Source organism: Theropithecus gelada, chromosome 8 (assembly GCF_003255815.1).
Source record: "Theropithecus gelada isolate Dixy chromosome 8, Tgel_1.0, whole genome shotgun sequence".
Lineage (NCBI taxonomy): Eukaryota > Metazoa > Chordata > Mammalia > Primates > Cercopithecidae > Theropithecus > Theropithecus gelada.
Window position 1 is genome coordinate 63,057,505 of NC_037676.1, and position 21,366 is coordinate 63,078,870.

The window sequence follows — 21,366 nt, forward strand, 5'->3', positions numbered from 1 at the left end:
TGCCTGGCCCCTGGCAATTACCATTCTATGTTCTGTTTCTATTAGTTTGTCTGTCCTATATGTCTCCTAAGGGGAATCACAGATTATTTGTCCTTCTGTGCCTGGCTTACTTCACTTAATATTTTCAAGGTTCATTTGTATTACGGTATCAGAATTTCATTCCTGTTTATGGCTGAATAGTATTCCATTGTGTGTATATGCCACGTTTTGTTTGTCCCAGTCATCTGTTGACAGACACTTGGGCTGGTTATCATGGCTGTTGTGAATAATGGTGCTATGAACATTGTAGAGGACTGGTTTTTAACCAGTATCTGTTAGATAATTGTAGTCAGCGTTATATGATCCCACCTTCAACTAGCTGCGTACAGTGGAGGGAGGACTGGGGAGTTCATGTATTATTTTTTGCTTAATATTACCTCAGTTGCTGGGTCCATTTTTTCTGCCTATGAGCTTAGAATCATATTTCTTACGTTTATTTCCAAAAACTGATTATAGATAATTGAAGAATATTGAACCTAAATTTATTTCATTGCTTGGAGTTCTGTTAACAGTTCCTATTAAACTAACATCTGCATGTGTTGTTTCCTTATTCTGAATATGCGTTTTTCCATATCACTAGTTCAGGCAACAATGCTACTGATCAGCTCTATGTCCTAGCTTCGTGTGACCTTGAGCAAGTTATTCAGCCTCTTGAGGACTCACTTTCCTGGTGAGTCCAGTAAACCTCGGCAGCAAGATCTCAGCTGGATGAGGCAGGATGTAAATAAGTATGCATTTCTCTCTGTAAAAGTAGCAGCAACAAAGTCTGAGCACATAATACTGGCAGCGTGCCAAGCGCTTTGTATGGCTTATCTGTTTGAGTTGTCTAAGATTAGTATGACTTTTTTCCCCATTTAACTGACAAGGAAACTGAAACTAAAGTTGAGTAACCTCCTCAAGGACCCTCAGCCAGTTAAGGGGCAGAACCAGGTTTGAACCCAAGTAGATGAGGGCAGCCTCAGCTTGGAAGTCTCTGCTCCTCAGAGCTGTGGTGAGGCTCCAAGGCATCTTCAGAACCATTACCTCCAACCCTTTTGGTATCTCAGAAACTTGGTGGTTACTGCTGTGGCATAAAAGTGCTTCCTAAAATCCTACCCCACTCACACTCTTAGAAAATGTCTGTTCAGTATGGTACAGTTAATGTTTAATCTCATGAGTTCACAAGAGAAAAAAAATCTAAAGAAATAGAAATGAGTTATCCAAAGTGAGTCTCTTCAGGGATTTACAAGCTCATGCTTGACCTATCCAGAGCCCATGCTGGCCATGAGTAGGCTCGTGGTTGGGGGAAGGCCTGTTGGGGAGCATCTGTTGATGTGTGATCGGGAGTTGTCTGTTGTGGTGAATCCTAGTTGTTATTTTGAAGTTTTAGGGACAGTTTCCACACCCTGAAAACAGCGTGGTGTAGTAGAGCCTGAAGACCTAGTTCCAATTGTCCCATGTGCAAGGTAACTCTGTGGCCTTGGATTTGTCACTTATCTTCTGCTACCATCAGTTTTCCCATTTGAAAGTGGAAATTATAACTTGCCCTGCTTCATCATAGGGTTGTTGTGAAGATCAAAAGGGCTAGTATAAGTGTGAGACATTGGTTGTAAAGTGCTGTACAAGTACATGATGGGATTACTCAGCTGGGGAAATAACATTTGTATTATCATGTACTCATGGCCAAGAAGGCCACGATTCACCTGTCAGTCCCCAATGCACACCAGGGCTGTGCAGCAGGGGATACTAGCTTTGGTAGACACTGGCTTTTGGGACTTACCAGGTGGACTTTCTTGAAAGAATTATGTTTTAGCCATTGAGGAACTCCAAGCAGGATTGAAAATCTAGTTCCTAGAATTCCAAGCGTTTTAAAAAATCGATTTCTTGAGAATGATTAAGAATGTCAATGAATTGGACACATTTTAATTTTCTAATTTTTTTTTCAAGCTACTACAACTTAAGTTCCCAGGTACAAAAAACTAGAAGGAATAAAAATGTCTAACATAGTATTTCATACAGGAGAAGAGCAAGGACACACCTTCTACCCAACCCTGTCGCCATCTTCTTTTCTCGGAAGCAAAGTTGTATAATCTGAAAAACCTGACATTCCATATTGAGGGTTTATTGTAAGGTAGTAAAACCAGATTTTATATCTCGTTTATTCCTACAACTTCTGATGTGCTTCCAAAAATGGTATTAAGGCAGCAGCTGAGGAAATTTTATGAGATAATGAAGCAGAACAGTTACTGAAAGCCATCTGCTCAGTTGTTTACAAACTTGCTTCAATACTTCAGAGGCAATGGTAGGGTACGTGTCTAAACTTCACAAGCTGCACTAGGTAGAACTAAATGAAGTGCGCCTGGGCTGGGCTGAGCTTGGGCCCTCTCTGTGCAGTGTGAGCGGTTGCCAGGCAGGCCTGTTGGAAGCCAGCAGAAAGCACCACACAGAGGTGATTATGTGCCACCATCTGTCACGCTTCAAGCCTACCATACAGCATGGCTAATCAGCCTTGGCAGGATGATGGATGAACAGCAGCAGCTGCCAAAAGCCACTGTTGGCAAACAGTCCTGAAGTTAAGAACTTTTTCCCCCCTCTGTCTTCCTCTCCAGGGTCCTGCTGCGTGTCCGCATGCTGTACTACCTAAGACAAGAAGTGATAGGAGACCAGGCAGATAAGATCTTAGAGGGTGCTGACTCAAGGTTAGTGCGAGCTCACGTTTGTACTCAACCTCAGTGAGATAATCTGGGTAGCCGGAAAACATCATGGATTGTGTTTCAGAACCTTCGTAAACCACTAGTAACCCATCTCCTTTTTTGCATCTTGAATGCGGTATTTGTCCTTCCTGCTTGGGGATGTGATGAGAATCAGGAAAAGGCTGTTTGTATTTATGTTTGTAGTGTAAAGAGGTGCGAACTAAAGCACTGGTGTTCTGAGATGACCCTTAAAATGGGATACCATGTGATAAAGTTCTTTCTGGTCATAGCAGAGGGCTACTGACTCATGCCCTTTCTTTTTACCTTTGCTGATACCTCCCCACCATGCTCAGATGTTTATTGTGGGAGAGAGGGCACGTGAGCCGTGTATCACATTCATTACTTGGAATTCTTTTTTAATACTAATATTTCTTATAAATGTTGTCTTTCAGTGAAGCCGATGTGTGGATCCCTGAACCTTTCCATGCTGAAGTTCCTGCAGATTGGTGGGATAAGGAAGCAGACAAATCCCTCTTAATTGGAGTGTTCAAACATGGTAAGTGACGTTTCTGTTTGAATACATCTCGACTGTATGGCTTGGTCTTTATTTAGAACTCTTTACATACTCTTTTCCAAAGTCATAATATTAATGAGGATAGTTCCAAAGGACTCTTGGCGTCTACCATTTTTCTGTACTAAAAATCTAATATGAACTGTAAATATCAGATGCTGTTTTTGAATGTTTGTTGAGCATTTGAGAAGAAAACATTTCTTTCTTGGCTGTAAATAAAACCCAAACCATATTTGTTTTAATAATAGCCAAGTTGTACTATAGCTCTCCCTAAACTTTGCTTCCAGCATGGCTTCCCTTGCTAACTCTGCCAACCAGTGTCAAAGTGGACGGTGGGCTTAACCTCTGCTATTAATCTGTACAAGTGCCTCCTGGGCTTTGTTCCAAGCAATATTTCACAAATGTCAGTGCTGAGAACTCGTGGCTCCCCTGAGTGGGATGCAGCCTTGTTAACTTTGAAAGGCTGGGGATGCAGAACTGGCATGATATATACAGTGAGCGATTCCTGATTATAATCCCAATTCTCTGGAGGTCGTGGAGGTATTCTCAGCAGCCCAGCCTGACTAAAGGGGAGAATGATGGCTTATAAAACCTTTCATGATTACAGTTTGGCTTGCGGCTCTACAGCAGTTAGGAGCGGTGTGTTGTAGTACACATCCTAATTGAATTGTGCTGTTCTGCCTATGTACTGCAGCCGCGTTTTGTGAGCTCAGCCTCAAAATCATTTTCCCGCAGTGCACTGTTGGGATCTGCCATTTTCCATCTAGTCAACTTGGGCAGTCAAAAAGCAAATTGCAGTTTGAAAACCATAGAGGGAACGGTGTCATCTTACTGACATGCAACATCCTAAACCTAATAAGACAGGTTCGCTGGCCTTACGTATATGGGGATTTTTCAGCCAGCCATGCGAGTTCCTGCAGGACTGATGCTATTCACAGGGTGGACGGGGGTGGACTCAGCGCACCCCTGCAGAGGTCATAAAGGAACATTGCGAAGCCTTCTAAATGTCAAGCAAAATTAGATCTGGGGGAAAATAGGTTCAGAAATCCTCCCAGGCATCTTGCAGTTATTCTGAACCTGTTTTTCTATTAGTGTTTGTGGTAATTCTGATAATATCCCTGAGGTGTAACTTGGCCCCCAGTACCTTCCCTAGAAGGAGCATTCCATAGTATCCTCTACTAAAACAAGGTCCACTTAGATTCAACATAGATGCTAACCTTGACTGAGAAACAAACTTGTGTTGTGGCAGTGCTGTGATTTTGCCTGTGATGGGGCCTTTCTTTGTTTCTGTGTGTTTTCCGTGCACGGATGGGCACGGCACAGGCTATGAGAAGTACAACTCCATGCGAGCTGACCCCGCACTGTGCTTTCTGGAACGAGTTGGTATGCCTGATGCCAAGGCCATAGCTGCCGAGCAAAGAGGAACAGACATGCTAGCAGATGGTGGTGACGGGTAAGAAGGACATTTTAAAATTTGAATAAACTTTATGTCAGTTTCACATCTATTGGCAGCGTTCAGTTCTTACCCTGCACTACACACTGTATTGTGTCAGATTTGAAGTTCAAGTGCTGTTTACCAGTCTACTCTATTTGTGTGTTGTAATGACTGTTTAAAGGATGTACATTATCTTGATAATCTGAAACTTGTTTTTCTTTTCCAAATGTCATTTCCCCCGACCTCTCCAGACCCCCTCCACCACCCTGCCACGGCTGCATGTTTTAAATACTGATAGAGTTGCTTTTGATGTCAAACCCATAATTAAAAGTAGCACTGGATAGATTGTTACTCTTTCCTACCCACCCCGCCTTCCCTCTCTTGCTTATCAGTATCATTCGAACAATTTTTATGTTTGTTTTACATAGGGGAGAATTTGATAGAGAAGATGAAGACCCAGAATATAAACCAACCAGAACACCATTCAAAGATGAAATAGATGTATGAACTTGAGTATATTGGCTTTTATAGCTCCATTAAATATTATATGCCCATATAAGACTTGTTAAACTTTATAGATAATGACCTTTTCTTTAAAAGACAAAGAAAAATGAGACCCCAAATTAAAGTCATTCTGTTTCTTTGCTTTCAAGGAATTTGCAAATTCTCCTCCAGAGGATAAGGAAGAATCCATGGAAATACATGCCACAGGTAAGGCCCCAGAAAAGCTCGTGCAGCTGAGCAGTCATTGTTCATGTGGTAGGGACTGTCCTGCTTCACAATGGCAGTGTCTTAACACCTTGTTTCTTCTACACTGACCTGTTTTGTGAATCATTTTAATTCTTGTTAATGGTTGTGTTTTCATTACATTGAATTTCTTAGCTAGGATAACTGTTTCTTTGATGATAATTAGCTGATTTATATTTTACACTAATTAGTGAAAAATTTTAAGTATCTAAACTATAACTCTTGGGAATAGAGAATTTGCTCTGTATTTACCTAAAATATTTTCAGTTTATTTAGAATATTGACCTTTTACCGAATAAAATCATTGCACAACAATTATGCAGTTATTTTTTATACTCAAGATGATTATTGCACATACATTAGAGGAGAGTACCTTATAAGGAAGTTTATGCTGTAAAGTGTGTTTCTTTATGTAGGACTAATAAATAATGTTTTCACCCCCTCTAAGGAATTAAAAAAGAAATAAGTGTATACGTTCCAAGCGAATGTTATTACTTATTTATATTTTTAAAATGAGGGCACTGAGATGCCCTTACCCACACTGTCATTTGAATCTTAACGAGTCATCCTGTTTTGTTGGAATACTCTGTGTGTTGCAAGATTTCAGCTACACATTTCAAAAATGTTTTTCCACTTCCGCAGGCAAGCACAGTGAGAGTAATGCTGAGTTAGGCCAACTTTACTGGCCTAACACTTCAACCCTGACTACACGTCTGCGCCGGCTCATTACTGCCTATCAGCGCAGCTATAAAAGGCAACAGATGAGGCAAGAGGCCCTAATGAAGACTGACCGGCGCAGACGGCGGCCTCGAGAGGAAGTGAGAGCTCTGGAAGCGGAAAGGGAAGCTATTATATCTGAGAAGCGGCAAAAGTGAGTTTCTTCAGGGTTTCACTCAGCTCCTGGTACATTCCCTTCTGCCCTGCTCCTGTAGACCCACAGGAGATGGGACTCATATCAAAGAGTGACCGCCAAAGAAAGGCTCACTCCAGCAAAGCAGTCTGTCTCCCCACCCCCAAATAACTACCATGTATAAAGTCTGGGAGAAAGGGGAAAAGAAACAGTAAATATTAAGTCTTTTCCTGAAGTGTGATGCAAGCTAATGTAATCTTTCTAACAGGTGGACAAGAAGAGAAGAGGCTGATTTTTACCGTGTGGTATCTACCTTTGGGGTTATTTTTGACCCTGTGAAACAGCAATTTGACTGGAATCAATTTCGAGCCTTTGCCAGGCTTGACAAAAAGTCTGATGAAAGTTTGGAGAAATACTTCAGTTGTTTTGTGGCCATGTGTAGGCGAGTATGTCGAATGCCTGTCAAGCCAGATGATGGTAGGTACATTTAGCAACAAAGCTCTATGTGAAAAGACCAGTAAAGTGAAACATAAGAAAGTGTACAATGTAGACTGCTTTTGAGTTCTTCCCAAGTAAATATGAGCCCTTCTGTGTTATAGAACCGCCAGACCTCTCCTCCATAATTGAGCCGATCACAGAGGAGCGAGCCTCTCGAACTCTGTACCGCATTGAGCTACTACGGAAGATCCGCGAGCAGGTTCTCCATCACCCCCAGCTGGGAGAGAGGCTTAAGCTCTGCCAGCCAAGCTTGGATCTGCCAGAGTGGTGGGAGTGTGGACGGCATGACCGAGACTTGCTGGTTGGTGCTGCTAAACATGGGGTCAGTCGGACAGATTATCACATCCTCAATGACCCTGAGTTATCCTTCTTGGATGCACATAAAAACTTTGCTCAAAACAGAGGAGCAGGTAATACATCTTCCTTGAATCCACTGGCAGTTGGATTTGGCCAGACTCCTCCAGTCATGTCATCTGCTCACATTCAAGATGAGAAGGTACTGGAACAAGCGGAAGGCAAAGTGGAGGAGTCTGAAAACTCAACTGCCAAGGAGAAAGGTGAGGGCAAAGAAGAGGAAGAAGAAACCGACGGCAGCGGAAAGGAGAGCAAGCAGGAATGTGAGGCGGAGGCCAGCTCTGCGAAAAATGAACTGAAAGGTGTCGAGGTCGGCATAGACGCTGGGTCCAAATCTATCTCAGAGAAAGGTTCCGAAGAGGATGAAGAGGAAAAGCTGGAGGATGACGATAAGTCGGAAGAGTCTTCCCAGCCTGAAGGTAAGGCCTCACCACTGGCCCCTCTCCCGATCCCACAGCAGCTGGTTGTGAGATACGTTGCTTTCTGGCAGCATGGCACCTGCTCTTTTCTTTTTCACGAGTACTTAGTGTACATTTTCTTCCATGAGGGGATAGTTTCAAGTTTTGCTTATACCTGTGTTTTGCCCTGGCACCTTATGGCACCTAACCATGGTATTTTGAACAACGTAAACTCTTAAGAAGAGTTGCATGGACACATTAGCAACTTTTGGTTTAAGGATGGAAGTTAGCTTGTAGTGACAGTGTATTAAGAATTCTATGTGATTTTAATTTTGACAAATGTGAGGGAAGGTGGTCATTCACTGAGTAAATATTGTTAATCATTTTGAAACAATTGGTGCTTATGTTTTGATTCAGAAGTAAAGAGTAGGAATAGAATCTAAAAATAACCAATTTTTTAAGTCGCAGTAAGGTTGCTGAAACTGGCCCAAAGTAAAAATGAAGCACATACTGTGCTGTAGCTGGAACCTTCAACTTTTGCTAGAAGGTCAGCCCTTTTTTCTGTGAGGAAGAAAATAGGCTCTTGAGTCAATGACTTGGTTGGCTGTCATCCTCCTGTAAGGTTTACTTGCACAGTGCTAGGTGGCTAGTGACTAACCTCTCTCAGCCTCTTGTCATCATCTGCAAGATGGAAATAACACCATCTATGTGAAATGGCTGTTACAAGCTTTAGACAACAATGCCTAATACCATTCTAGCCATGTAGTAGGTACTCAATAAAATGGAGCTGATTAGTATTCACATTTTTAATCGTGTCCTTTCTAAACTTCAGTTTCCCTGATACTGTGGTTGTGAGTAATGCACATTAACTCATTTCTCAGCAGGAGCTGTCTCTAGAGGGAAGAATTTTGATGAAGAAAGCAATGCTTCCATGAGCACTGCTAGAGATGAAACCCGAGATGGATTCTACATGGAGGACGGAGATCCTTCAGTAGCTCAGCTCCTTCATGAAAGAACATTTGCCTTCTCATTTTGGCCTAAGGTTGGCAGGTTTTTGTTGCTGTTGTTGTTTGGCTGACCAAAAGGGATTAGGGTAGAGGAAATCTTTCTAACTTGATTTTTCAAATAATTTTAAGGTAAACTTTTGACACAGTATATGAAGACTATAGATTTTTCTTACGCTTTTAAAGAATGATCTGAAAAAGCCCAAAGAAAAAAATTGTAGAACACTTTTCCAATAGGAAGAGAAATGTGATGTGAAAGAAAGATAATAAGAAATAGAAGTGTTTATATGGATGGATCTTTGGCTCCATGTGGCTTTTAGGTTACTTACCCCTGTTGTCTAGTATAATCTGTGGATTATCACTGTGTTTTAAAAATTTTTTATGTGAAATAAAGCCTTCAGATTTAAGACAACTTTATATTTTTGGAAACCTACCAGCTTCTTGACTTGGGAGAGGGTATACTGTTGACCCATTTGCTCTTAACACATTATGAGATAATTCCAAATGTAGTTATCTGTAACCAAAAGCAAAATGGAAATTACTTTTCTGGCTAAATAGTATAATTTTATAATAATTCCCCGTATAATTTAGATCTGTTTTTCGGGGTGAGGAAATAATCATCCTAATCACCATAACAGGGCTGTCTGGTTTAAAACAACACAAAAAATGAGCTTCAGTCAGCCTACCCTCAGGCTGGTCTTTCCCAGTATTATTGTTGTTTAAGAAACAAGGTGAAAATTTTGACCAAAGAATGTACTGTCAAAGATATTTTCTTTCCTCTGTCTGTCCCTTTAGTTCCCCTGTTATGCTAACCTCCTTTATTGAGTGTAGGAGGGAGTTTCCCAGATCAGTCAAAGGTTATAGTAGCAGGCACTTTTAATCTAGGGAAACTCAGTCTAAAGCTGTAATTAGAAATTTTTAGTGTACACGCTTCAATGAAATTTGAAGTGATAATAGGTAGGGAATGCAAATTGACATTCATTAGGTGTTCCTAGGTTGGTGCCCATTTCATAATGCTGAACTTTATTAATAGTGACGCTAATGATGTCCTACTTCCTGGGACTGCAATCCAGCCTGTAGATCTGAAGGGCCTGGGCAGCAAGATGCTAATGCAGGGTTTCCATTGTCATCCACTGACGTCCACCAGCAGAGGTCTGTGGAGCTTGTACAAGAGTTACTTTTTAAATATGAAGATATTTTGAAGGTGGTGATTATTTAGTACATTTTTCTGTTTTACGAAGTTCAGTGTTTGTAATTTTAAAATAGCATGTTTTCTGTGTTGAAGCCACCTAGGACCTTCTGCCAGATCAATGCCATTATAGGAGATTTTGTTTATTTACTTTCTTACTTGGTTCCTTGCCTTTTGTTTTCTTTTACTCTTTGTCCTCCAGTTGACTTTTAAACATTTTATGCTCTTTTGCATCTTGATGGATGTATTTATCTAGTAATTTTAACCAGGGCTTTGTTAAAATTTCTTGTGACTTTTCTTCTCCCTCCAGGATAGAGTAATGATAAACCGATTAGACAACATCTGTGAAGCAGTGTTGAAAGGCAAATGGCCAGTAAATAGGCGCCAGATGTTTGATTTCCAAGGCCTCATCCCAGGTTACACACCCACCACAGTGGACAGCCCCTTGCAGAAGAGGAGCTTTGCTGAGCTCTCCATGGTCGGCCAAGCCAGCATTAGTGGGAGTGAGGACCTCACTACTTCTCCTCAGTTATCAAAAGTAAGTTAGAATGGCTTGTTTCTGCAGCTTAAAAGGGAGCCCTCTAAGCCTTAACTGAGTTTGGGAGCTTATATTTCACTGGTCCTGCTTAGAAATAAGATAGCTGCTGTTTCCTCAGCTCTGTGCACCAGTCATGAATGCTTAATTCCTTAACCTTCTTGTTCCTTATTTCTAAAACCAGCCCATATAGCCGATACAATTCTGGCTCACTGCAACCCTACTCTGTTGGAATTTTTCAATAGGAAGATGCCCTCAACCTCTCTGTCCCTCGCCAGCGGAGGAGGAGGAGGAGAAAAATCGAAATTGAGGCCGAAAGAGCTGCCAAGAGGCGAAATCTCATGGAGATGGTTGCCCAGCTTCGAGAGTCTCAGGTGGTCTCAGAAAATGGACAAGAAAAAGTTGTAGATTTATCGAAGGCCTCAAGAGAGGCAACAAGTTCTACCTCAAATTTTTCATCTCTTTCTTCAAAGTTTATCTTGCCTAATGTCTCGACACCAGTGTCTGATGCCTTTAAGACTCAAATGGAACTGCTCCAAGCAGGCCTTTCGCGCACACCCACAAGGCATCTCCTTAATGGCTCCCTAGTGGATGGAGAGCCTCCTATGAAGAGGAGGCGGGGAAGGAGGAAAAATGTGGAGGGCCTTGATCTGCTTTTCATGAGCCACAAACGGACGTCATTGAGTGCAGTAAGTCGGGGAGCTTGCCTGCATGGCGATTGCACATGTTGACAGCTGAGGGTCCCGTGATGCTCACGCTGCTGGGCTGTGTTTCTCTCAGCAGCATGGTATGAAAGCCAGCTTCCTCCACTAAAGAAATAGTTTTACAGTGAACAGTCATGATTCTGATCATTGATACAGATCACTTGGCCTGAACGAACTGTAGCTTGAGGATGTATTCTTCCCAAGTTCTGATGTGTTGATTGCTCCCAGAAGAACAGCCCAACCCAGAAACATGTTCTTCTGAGCCTAGAATTGTTATCTGAATTCTCGAGGTGAAACAAGTTTCTGCTCTTAAAGCTATTGATGTGTTTTAGGCCTGGCATTTATTAGAATTAGTATAAATGTTTCGTTTTGGACCTAAGATTTGTGTTAACATAAAAAGCTAGTGACGGCAAATTCTCCTACCTCTGTAAGTATTTTAAAAATCTGAGCTGCATCTTTGCTAGAATAGGTTTGAATAGAACGTATGAACCAATGGATTTTGACTTTCCCTTTCTCAATTCAGAGGAAATAAATGAATGCAGTATAATCAAAATGATTTTCTTTCTTAATCTGCTCCAACTACATCTCACCCAAAAATGTGGTGCCTGACTCACTGATGACCAGAATTTTATCCCAAAGAGCACATTTACATGTGTTTTTTAAAAAAATGGTTTAGTACTATATATCTTGAACCTATTGACTAGAAGCCCCAGTCACCATAGTGGCTGGAGCTCCTTGTCTGTCTTGTGAAGAGTGGGTGCTCTGGGAAGCCTTCCAGGTGCTGGGCCGTCCTGGCCCCTTCCTCAAGCAGTGGGACATAGTTTGGGAAATACTGAAATTTGAGATTGAGGGAAGACAGTTGTCTGTTGCAGCATGTTTTTTCTTACTCCATCCCTATTATTATTTGCCCATTTTCTATTTCTTGAACCCAGAGAAAGCTTAATAAGAAGGCGGGATAAGACATGGTTGAGTTGAAGTTCAGAAACGAAAAATAACATTCACTGAAATTTGTTTGCCCTCTGGTGGAGTCTAATTAAAACAGAAGCATTCAGAGTAAATTTTCAAAATTGGACCGGGCACAGTGGCTCACGCCTGTAATCCCAGCACTCTGGGAGGCCGAGGCAGGTAGATCACTTGAGGTCAGGAGTTCAAGACCAGCCTGGCAAAAATGGCAAAACCTTGCCTCTACTCAAATTATAAAAATTAGCCTGGCCTGGTGGCATGTGCCTGTGATCCCAGCTACTCAGGATGCTGAGGCAGGAGAATTGCTTGAACCCGGGAGGTGGAGGTTGCAGTGAGCCACAATCGCGCCACTGTACTCCAGCCTGGGCGACAGAGCAAGACTGCGTTTCAAAAAAATAAAAAATTTTTTTTTTCAAAATTGATTACCAATGCACCAGTCATCATAATGGTCACATTTGTTGATGGTATGATTGTTTTCGGAATCCTGTAAAAGTATACTTTGTAATGGACTAGCTGTGACTTATATGTTTTCCGTAAGTTAAAACACCATTTCTAGGGGTATGGCCCTGAAACAGAGTTGTAGCACTAGTGATTAGCCTTTCTGTTTGAAACTACTTCTTTGATAGATTTTGTTGACTGATAAATTCTTTCTCCATAAACTTTAACAAATTAGGAAGTTTCTGCAGCTGACACTTCTTTTTGTTTATTATCATGTTCAATATTTGTAGGGTTTTTTGTGTTTTGAAACAGGGTTTGTTTTTGAGACAGGGTCTCACTCTGTCACCCGGGCTGGAGCACAGTGGCACAATCTTGGCTCACTGCAGCCTTCACCTCCCGGGCTCAAGTGATTCTCCCACCTCAGCCTCCCGAGTAGATGGAACTATAGGCGTGTGCCACCATATTCGGCTAATTGTTTTGTATTTTTGGTGGGGACAGGGTTTCACCATGTTGCCCAGGCTGGTCTCGAACTTCTGGGCTCAAGTAATCCACCCACCTCAGCCGCCTGAAGTACTGGGATTACAGGCAATTATGTTCAATATTTGGATCATGACACAGCTTTATTTCTGGACCAGGTGTTAGGAATTAATAATGCAACCCAGGTGCTTGCTTCTACACACCCTATTTTAAATGTGTGACTGATTTTATTCATTTCACTATTTTAAGTCTTTAAGAATTTGTTGATATTTTTCTGAAGTCACATTTAGAAAGCCTGAGAAAATTCCTAATTGAAGTTAGAGAATGTGTTTTTAAAACTTTTTTTTTTTAACTGTCACATTTTGAAATGTAGGGATTCCTCATTTGGTGTTGTCGGGGGTGATGTGCATGCACATAAAATACAAGGAAAGCACTGATCGATCTGTAAATAAACCGAGTAGGAAAGAGATGTAAAGGCCAGCAGTGTTACCTGGATGAAAGAGGACAGATCCTAGAATTTAGTATTTTGTCAGCACTCTAACTGTGCTGCCATGAAAAAGAATGCATTCAGCAACAGTGGACAAGCTGGCACTATTCCCTGTGCCGGCACTGAGAGTCAGAAGACACAGTCCTGACAAGTGCTTGCACTAGAGAATGCAGTGTTGAGGAAGGGGTAACAGATAAATAATAATGTGTCCTGGTTGTGCACGTGTGCCATGACCAAGACATGTCTAGGGTACTTTATGAGCCCAAAGGAAGCCTAGGAGTAGAGGGAAGAGGATATGGGGAGAAACAGATGAAGAAGTTTCCCTATGGATGGCTGTACTTCAGTTAAGTTTTGAAGATCATGTAAGAATTGGTCATTTTAAAAGGGTTGGCAGAGAACATGTGTAAGAGTAGAGAGATGCCATTCGGAAGAACTTGGATTTTGTCCTGGAGGTAATAGGAATGCAGTTATTGAAAAAAATAGGAGAGTGATGTGACATAATTTTTTGAACTGGGAAAAGCTGCATTTTAGAAAACTGACTCCAGCATTGTGGTGTGGAGGTTGGATTGAAGACAGGTGGGGTTAGAATCAGGGAGACCATTTAGGAATATTGCAATAACCTGGGTGGGAAGTGACGCAGGCCTCGGCCATGGTAGAGCTGTGGGGAAGGAGAAATGGGTGTCTGGAGGTTGAAATAACTGTAGACTTCAGTTAGTGTTGTTCTTTCCAATGTTGCCACACATACCTGAGACAAAATGTCCCACTACCAGCAAAATTATATTGTGCACAGATTGCCAATAAGTTGCATATAAACTGGCTTTTAGAAATTCCTTTAGTATAAATTATCTTCAATTTATTTTGTTAATTAATTAATATCTAAACATTATTAAATAATATCTTTAATATATTTTGATAAATTAAATTTATCTTTAATTTAATTTGGGGATCTCCAAGAGAGCTTGAGAGGCCGCCCTTCATGCATATCAACTCAGACTATACTCCCCATATTGTATTCCCAGTGGCTGGCTTAGGGTTTCAAAGCATGGAACCTTAGTGGACTATACATTTTTTACCTTCTTACTATTCTACAGTGTGAAGAATGATATAAAAGTTTCGTCTTCTAACTTTTTTTTTTTTTTTTTTTGAGAAAAAGTCTCACTCTATCGCCTAGGCTGGGGTGCAGTGGCGCAATCTCTGCTCACTGCAACCTCTGCCTCCTGAGTTCAAGTGATTCTCCTGCCCCAGCCTCCCAGGTAACTGGGATTACAGGCAAGCACCACCATGCCTGGCTATTTTTTGTATTTTTTATAACTCCTGACCTCAGGTGATCCATCCACCTCAGTCTCCCAGAGTGCTGGGATTACAAGCGTGAGCCACTGCACCCAGCCTCTTTTTCTGACTTTTAATAGCTGTTCCCAAACTGACATTGTTTCTAGTAACTATTTTCCCTTTTTGATCAAAGATCCATTCTAGGATAGCATTTTCTTGAAATAGGACATTGTCAGAGGCTCTCTCTTTGTGTGAGAATTCATACCATTGTGAACTTTCTGCAGGAGGATGCTGAGGTGACCAAAGCTTTTGAAGAAGATATAGAGACCCCACCAACAAGAAACATTCCTTCTCCCGGACAGCTGGACCCAGACACACGGATCCCTGTTATCAGTCTCGAAGATGGGACAAGGCTGGTGGGGGAAGATGCTCCTAAAAATAAGGATTTAGTTGAATGGCTGAAGCTGCACCCTACTTACACTGTTGATATGCCAAGTTATGTACCAGTGAGTATTGCAGAGTTTAGAGTTGGAAGGAATATTGCAGGCCGGTCCACTTCATTCCCTTACAACATAGAAATCCCTGACAGCTGGTCCCTCTGCCTTTTCCTTGAATGTTTCCTGGTCTCAAACATTTCCCAGGTCTTTGTTGTTGAATCTTCTTCATTTCAGATACTAGCTTTAGGTCTGTCTTACTGAAGGCAGCCTTATGGTTATTTGAAGATGTGCATTATGCATTTCCTTACTGTTTGCTTCTCCCATCAAACTCATGTGACTTCCTCAGTTATTCTTTCCATGGCATTGTTTCCAGGCGGTCTTAGTATTGGGGTAACACTCTTGAATGCACTTTCTCTAGTCTCCAGACAAGGCTCCGCCATCCCAGAGTGCTATGAAGCCATCACTTCCAGAGATTTGACCAGTTAGTGCAGCCCAAGATTGTATTAGCTGCTTTTACGGCAACTAACGCTGGTGCCTTATATTAAACATTAGACAGTTCATATCTCCAAATGGTTTGTCACACAAACTGTTTGCTAGCTAGCAATGCAAGTCTTTTGCTTTCCAAATTTATGTGATTGATTTTTAAAAACTTAAATGTAGGGTTTTACATTTTATTTTGTTGTGTTATTTTGTTTGTTCAGCCTAGTGTTCTTGCCACTCAGAATGTATCCCTACCCCCTCACAAGATCTATTTGTTGGTTAGTTCCCATTACAGACAGTCTCATGTTGTTGATGGGGTATCATCTCTTGTGTTCATTCAAGCGACTAACTAGAAATTAGTAAAAGTACTATAGAAAGCCTCCTTTAAAAATATCACAACTTGGTTAAACATTTAAAGAAAAACTTTAAGTGAGCTTATTGATAGACAAAAGGAAAAGCCAGCACTTACATGTTCCTTAATGGACAGGGGTAAAGAAGGAGTTTTTTCTTTCAAAGAGAAGAATATGGTTTCTAATATTAATAATTAAAATGATTCTTGAAACTTCCATAATAATTGAAGATGATCTGACAGTTTTCTTTGGCATTTATATAGAGAAGACTAAGTACTAAATACCAGTTTTACTAAATATGTTTTTTCTTTTGCAGAAGAATGCAGATGTGCTATTTTCCTCATTTCAGAAACCGAAACAGAAACGACATAGATGTCGAAACCCTAATAAATTGGATATAAACACTTTGACGGGAGAAGAAAGGGTGCCTGTTGTCAATAAACGAAATGGGAAGAAGGTAAACGCTGGGAAAGGGAACTGATCACTATGTGATTTCTTAGCCCAGAAAGAAGTGTTTTATCCTGCCCTCTTCTATAAGGGAAAAGAATCCTGTCTGCCAGATTGCGTGTGTGTGTGTGTGTGTGTGTGTGTGTGTGTGTGTGTGTGTGTGTGAATCCTGTCTGCCAGATTGCGTGTGTGTGTGTGTGTGTGTGTGTGTGTTATAGAAGGAGTAGGGAGTAGATTAACAGAGAGGAGAGGGAAGACTGTGTTTTTAATCATTTGTCAAATGCCTCTACCCAGATGGGTGGAGCTATGGCGCCTCCGATGAAGGATCTACCCAGGTGGCTGGAAGAAAATCCTGAATTTGCAGTTGCTCCAGACTGGACTGATATAGTTAAGCAATCTGTAAGTACAAACTGCGTTTCTGTCAAGAAAGGCAGCTATACAAAACTTTTCCCGAGTCTTTCTTGTTTTCTGTTGGCCATTAATTATTCAGTTGTAACTTATTCTTAGCTTAAAAGAATTGACATAATACATCATTTTCATACATCATTTTATACATCATTAATATATCATTTCTTACATCAATACATCATTAATCCAAAGTGAATTCATTTGTCAGCTCCAATTTAAAAGGTTTGTATGGAAACATACATTCACAGTCTTGGAGGTAGACTTCTCCAAGGGGAACTGCCCCAGGTAAGTCTACTTAACAGCTCACCTGTGGAATGGGATGTATGGTGGTTGAGATCATTAAGATTAACTGTGATTTCTGATTTAAGAAAAACAACAAAAAAATACAACAGTTCTACCTAAAAGATTTTGTTATTACTAGCTTTTTAAAAGTTCATTCATGACATGCTGATTGTTTGTTTTAATTATACATTAAAACTGACTTTTCTTTCAGTGTAACGTTCTGTCAATCTTAACACAGGTGTGAGTTTGTGAACTGACACCTTAGTCAGAATAGGGTTCCATCCCCCTACCCCCTCAAGTTCCCTCATACTGTCCTTTCCCCTACCCCCAGCCCCTGGCTGCCACTGACCTGTTCTCCATCCCTTTTTGAGAATGTCATAAAATGTAAGCATGAAGGACATAAGTTTGGAAGAACTGAGCAATTTCTTTTGCTCATCATATGGAAGGTCATCAATGGTCACGTGTCACAGTTCGCTCCTTTCTGTTGCCGAGTAGCTCTCTCCATTGCATAGATGTGACACTGCACGGCTTAGCCCTCACACGCTGAAGGACATCTGGGTTATTTCCTGATTTTTGAAACTATGACTAGAGCTGCTATAAGCAATTGTGTACAGGTTTTGGTGTGAACATAAGTTTTCATTTTTCTAGGGTAGATAATAAAATATAATTACATTTTCCATATTTCAAAAATACTTTTTCTCTTACACATATTTGAAATATCCAAAATAACACATTATAGAGGGGATAAAACATCCTGGGTTTATATTATGTTATACTATTTCATAAATTTTCTCCCATACAATATCTTTTTTGTTTGTTTTTTGAGGCAAGGTCTTTGTCACCCAGACTGGAGTGCAGTGGCAAAATCACAGCTCACTACAGCCTCAACCTCCCAGGCTCAAGCAATCCTCCACCTCAGCCTCCCAAGCAGCTGGGACTACAGGCACACATCACCAAGCTTGGCTAGTTTTTGTATTTTTTGTAGAGAAGGCATTTTGCCACATTGCCCAGGCTGGTCTCGAACTCACCTCAAGCAGTCTGTCTGCCATGACCTCCCAAAGTGCTCAGATTACAGGTGTGAGCCACTGCCCAGCCAAAAAATTTTTTTAATTGACAGATATTTAATTGACAAAAATTAACTGATGAATCAAATATATATTCAAGGTGTACAGCATGGTGTTTTTTTCTTTTAAGAGACAGGGTCTTGCTCTGTCACCCAGGCTGGAGTGCAATGGTGTAATCATAGCTCACTTGGCAGCCTCAAACTCCTGGGCTCAAGCAGTCCTCCCATCTCAGCCTCCTGATTAGCCAAGTAGCTGAGATGACAAGCATATGCCACCACACCTGGATAATTTTTTTTAATTTCATAGAGATAGGGTCTTGCTATGTGCCCCAGGCTGGTCTCAGACTCCTGGGCTCAAGAAATCCTCTCTAATCTTGGCCTCCCAAAGTGTTGGGATTATAAGCATGAGCCACGGCACCTGGCTTCAAGTGATGATTTGATATAATTATACATTATGTACTTTCCTTTATAAAAATGTGTTATGGGTACATAGTAGGTATATATATAGGGTACATGAGATATTTTTGTACAAGCACACAGTGCATAATAATCACTTTGGGTAGATGAGGTATGCATCACCTCAAGCATTTACCCTTTGTATTACAAACAATGCGATTATACTCTTTTAGTTATTTTAAAACATACAATAAATTATTGTTGACTATGTAGTCACCCTGTTGTGTTACCGAAAACTAGATCTTACTCATCCTGTCTAACTTTATTTTTGTACCCCATCATGTACTTCCTGATGTATGATTTCTTGAGTTAGTTATGGATGCAGCTAACTTGACATTTACCTCACTGATGAGTAGCCCTGAGCAATTTTTCTGCAGTTCAGCAAGCTAACATAATAATAAAAACAAGTTTTGCTGTCATTAAGTTTTATCATTGAGCTGTTAGAAGGGAAGAACTACTTAGGTATTTCTATTTGGAATGGCAGGTTCACCACAGAGGCTCACATTGAGATCAAGTTGTCTTCGGCAGCCTTTATAGCCATTGTTTGCCTCCCCTCTCCTCCAGGGTTTTGTTCCCGAATCGATGTTTGACCGCCTTCTCACTGGGCCTGTGGTGCGGGGAGAGGGAGCGAGCAGAAGAGGAAGAAGGCCCAAAAGTGAGATCGCCAGAGCAGCCGCGGCCGCTGCTGCTGTGGCCTCCACGTCAGGGATCAACCCTTTGCTGGTGAACAGCCTGTTTGCTGGAATGGACCTGACGAGCCTTCAGAATCTCCAGAATCTCCAGTCGCTCCAGCTGGCAGGCCTCATGGGCTTCCCTCCAGGACTGGCAACAGCTGCCACCGCCGGAGGCGATGCGAAGAACCCTGCTGCTGTGCTGCCCCTGATGCTGCCAGGAATGGCGGGCCTGCCCAACGTGTTTGGCTTGGGCGGGCTGTTGAATAACCCTCTGTCAGCTGCTACTGGAAACACCACTACTGCTTCTAGTCAAGGAGAACCGGAAGACAGCACTTCAAAAGGAGAGGAGAAAGGAAATGAGAATGAAGACGAGAACAAAGACTCTGAGAAAAGCACAGATGCTGTTTCGGCTGCTGACTCTGCGAATGGATCTGTTGGTGCTGCTACTGCCCCGGCCGGATTGCCCTCAAACCCACTAGCCTTCAACCCTTTCCTCCTGTCCACCATGGCCCCAGGCCTCTTCTACCCATCCATGTTTCTACCTCCAGGACTGGGGGGATTGACGCTGCCTGGGTTCCCAGCATTGGCAGGACTTCAGAATGCCGTGGGCTCGAGCGAAGAAAAGGCTGCTGCTGACAAGGCCGAGGGAGGACCCTTTAAAGATGGAGAGACCCTTGAAGGCAGCGATGCCGAGGAGAGCCTGGATAAGACTGCAGAGTCCTCCCTCTTAGAAGACGAAATAGCACAGGGTGAAGAGCTAGACTCACTTGATGGGGGGGACGAAATAGAAAACAATGAAAATGATGAATAACCAGTACCAGTTCCAGTTCAAGTGTTTAAAACTTTTGACAAGTGGTAGTCCTACTGTTTACACTCACAGTTAATGTTCATACCTAGTTTTATAAGCTGTTCTGTAACATAGTGTAGCAAAAAAAAAAAAAAAGTTCAAGTCATGTTATACAGGTGTGTCAAAAGGTATCTTGGTCATTAAGTATTGTGCAGTGCATTATTTATTATCCCTAGGAGAGATGAAATTTGAGAGGTGATCATGTCTTTTTAAGGAAACTTACATAATGCTCTGCTTTTTTTTTTCTCTTGGTACCATTGGTATTATAATAAAGAGCAATTTGTAACTGAGTGGCACTAATGGAAGAAGGTGCTGCTCAAAGGAAGTATGAAGTTATATATTTAATTTTTTAATTTTAATTTTTAATTTTTTTGCTGTGAAGGTCAAGCTGAAATTTACCATACATATCATCCTTGCTCATTTGTTTCCCTTTTTGACTGTATGGGGTTCCCACACTCGCGCATCCACACACATCCACCCACTCTGACAATCTCCACGCTAGTGTGAACGCCTCTGTCCCGAGGCGCAGCAATAATAAGGCAGCTGTTGAATGTGAAGGGTCCCTTTGGAAAACTCACCTACTGGGAGGGTTCTTGCCAGACAGAACTACAGTTCCATTGTCTTGTGGTCTTGTAATGCACTGGTAAAAACAAAATAAATAGATGAATAAATAAAGAGTGAGAGAAGAGAGAATCAGGTACCTTTTTTAAATTAAAGGACTTTGTTACTTTAGCCACAAAGCTAAAACAGCATTACCTCAGCTCTAAACTAGCCTTGAAGTTTACAGACATGACTTTGTAAATGTATTGTTTTTCTTTGTTGTGATGTCCTTTTATTTTTTTCTTGGAAAACTGCTATCATGTAAGATAAAATGTAAATTGCTGCCAACTGTAGTAATGATGCTTTTAATAAAAGTGACCCATGATATGCAGAGATGTAATTATAGAATGTAGTATATAGGGAAACTGGTGTTCACTCTATTTTTTGTATTCGCAATAGATGCAAATACAGCATTCTGGCTTTTGTAGTTTCTTGATATATCCTCTTATACTAGATTAGCTTTTAGTAATACACTAAACTGTCTCCAAGACTAAACAGGAAAGAAAACCTTGAATTACTCTCACATAATTCCACTCCAGATATCTCAACAGAAATGCATACAAAAAGCTCCTATTACTCCCTCAAAAGGGCATCTGAGACTGAGAATACTTAGAAATGTGTGCAGCATGTGATAATGTGGTACACTGAAGAACAAAAGGGCAAAAGAAAAATGAGGCTTTAATAGGCACAAT

At 41.3% G+C, this 21,366-nt stretch overlaps 1 protein-coding gene across 1 annotated transcript in view; it reads left to right on the forward strand.

Moving 5' to 3' along the window:
• CHD7 (chromodomain helicase DNA binding protein 7) overlaps positions 1-21,087 on the forward strand; it is a 188,602-nt gene extending 167,515 nt beyond the window's left edge. The window contains exons 24-38 of the mRNA XM_025394664.1: positions 2,628-2,717; positions 3,164-3,267; positions 4,606-4,735; positions 5,146-5,218; positions 5,371-5,428; positions 6,107-6,335; positions 6,583-6,791; positions 6,914-7,585; positions 8,446-8,606; positions 10,068-10,295; positions 10,538-10,981; positions 14,915-15,136; positions 16,214-16,354; positions 16,639-16,743; positions 19,118-21,087. Coding sequence (XP_025250449.1) covers positions 2,628-2,717; positions 3,164-3,267; positions 4,606-4,735; positions 5,146-5,218; positions 5,371-5,428; positions 6,107-6,335; positions 6,583-6,791; positions 6,914-7,585; positions 8,446-8,606; positions 10,068-10,295; positions 10,538-10,981; positions 14,915-15,136; positions 16,214-16,354; positions 16,639-16,743; positions 19,118-20,038 — 3,787 coding nt within the window. The 3' untranslated portion in view covers positions 20,039-21,087. The remainder of the gene's footprint in view (positions 1-2,627; positions 2,718-3,163; positions 3,268-4,605; positions 4,736-5,145; positions 5,219-5,370; positions 5,429-6,106; positions 6,336-6,582; positions 6,792-6,913; positions 7,586-8,445; positions 8,607-10,067; positions 10,296-10,537; positions 10,982-14,914; positions 15,137-16,213; positions 16,355-16,638; positions 16,744-19,117) is intronic.
• Positions 21,088-21,366: the final 279 nt, after the last annotated feature.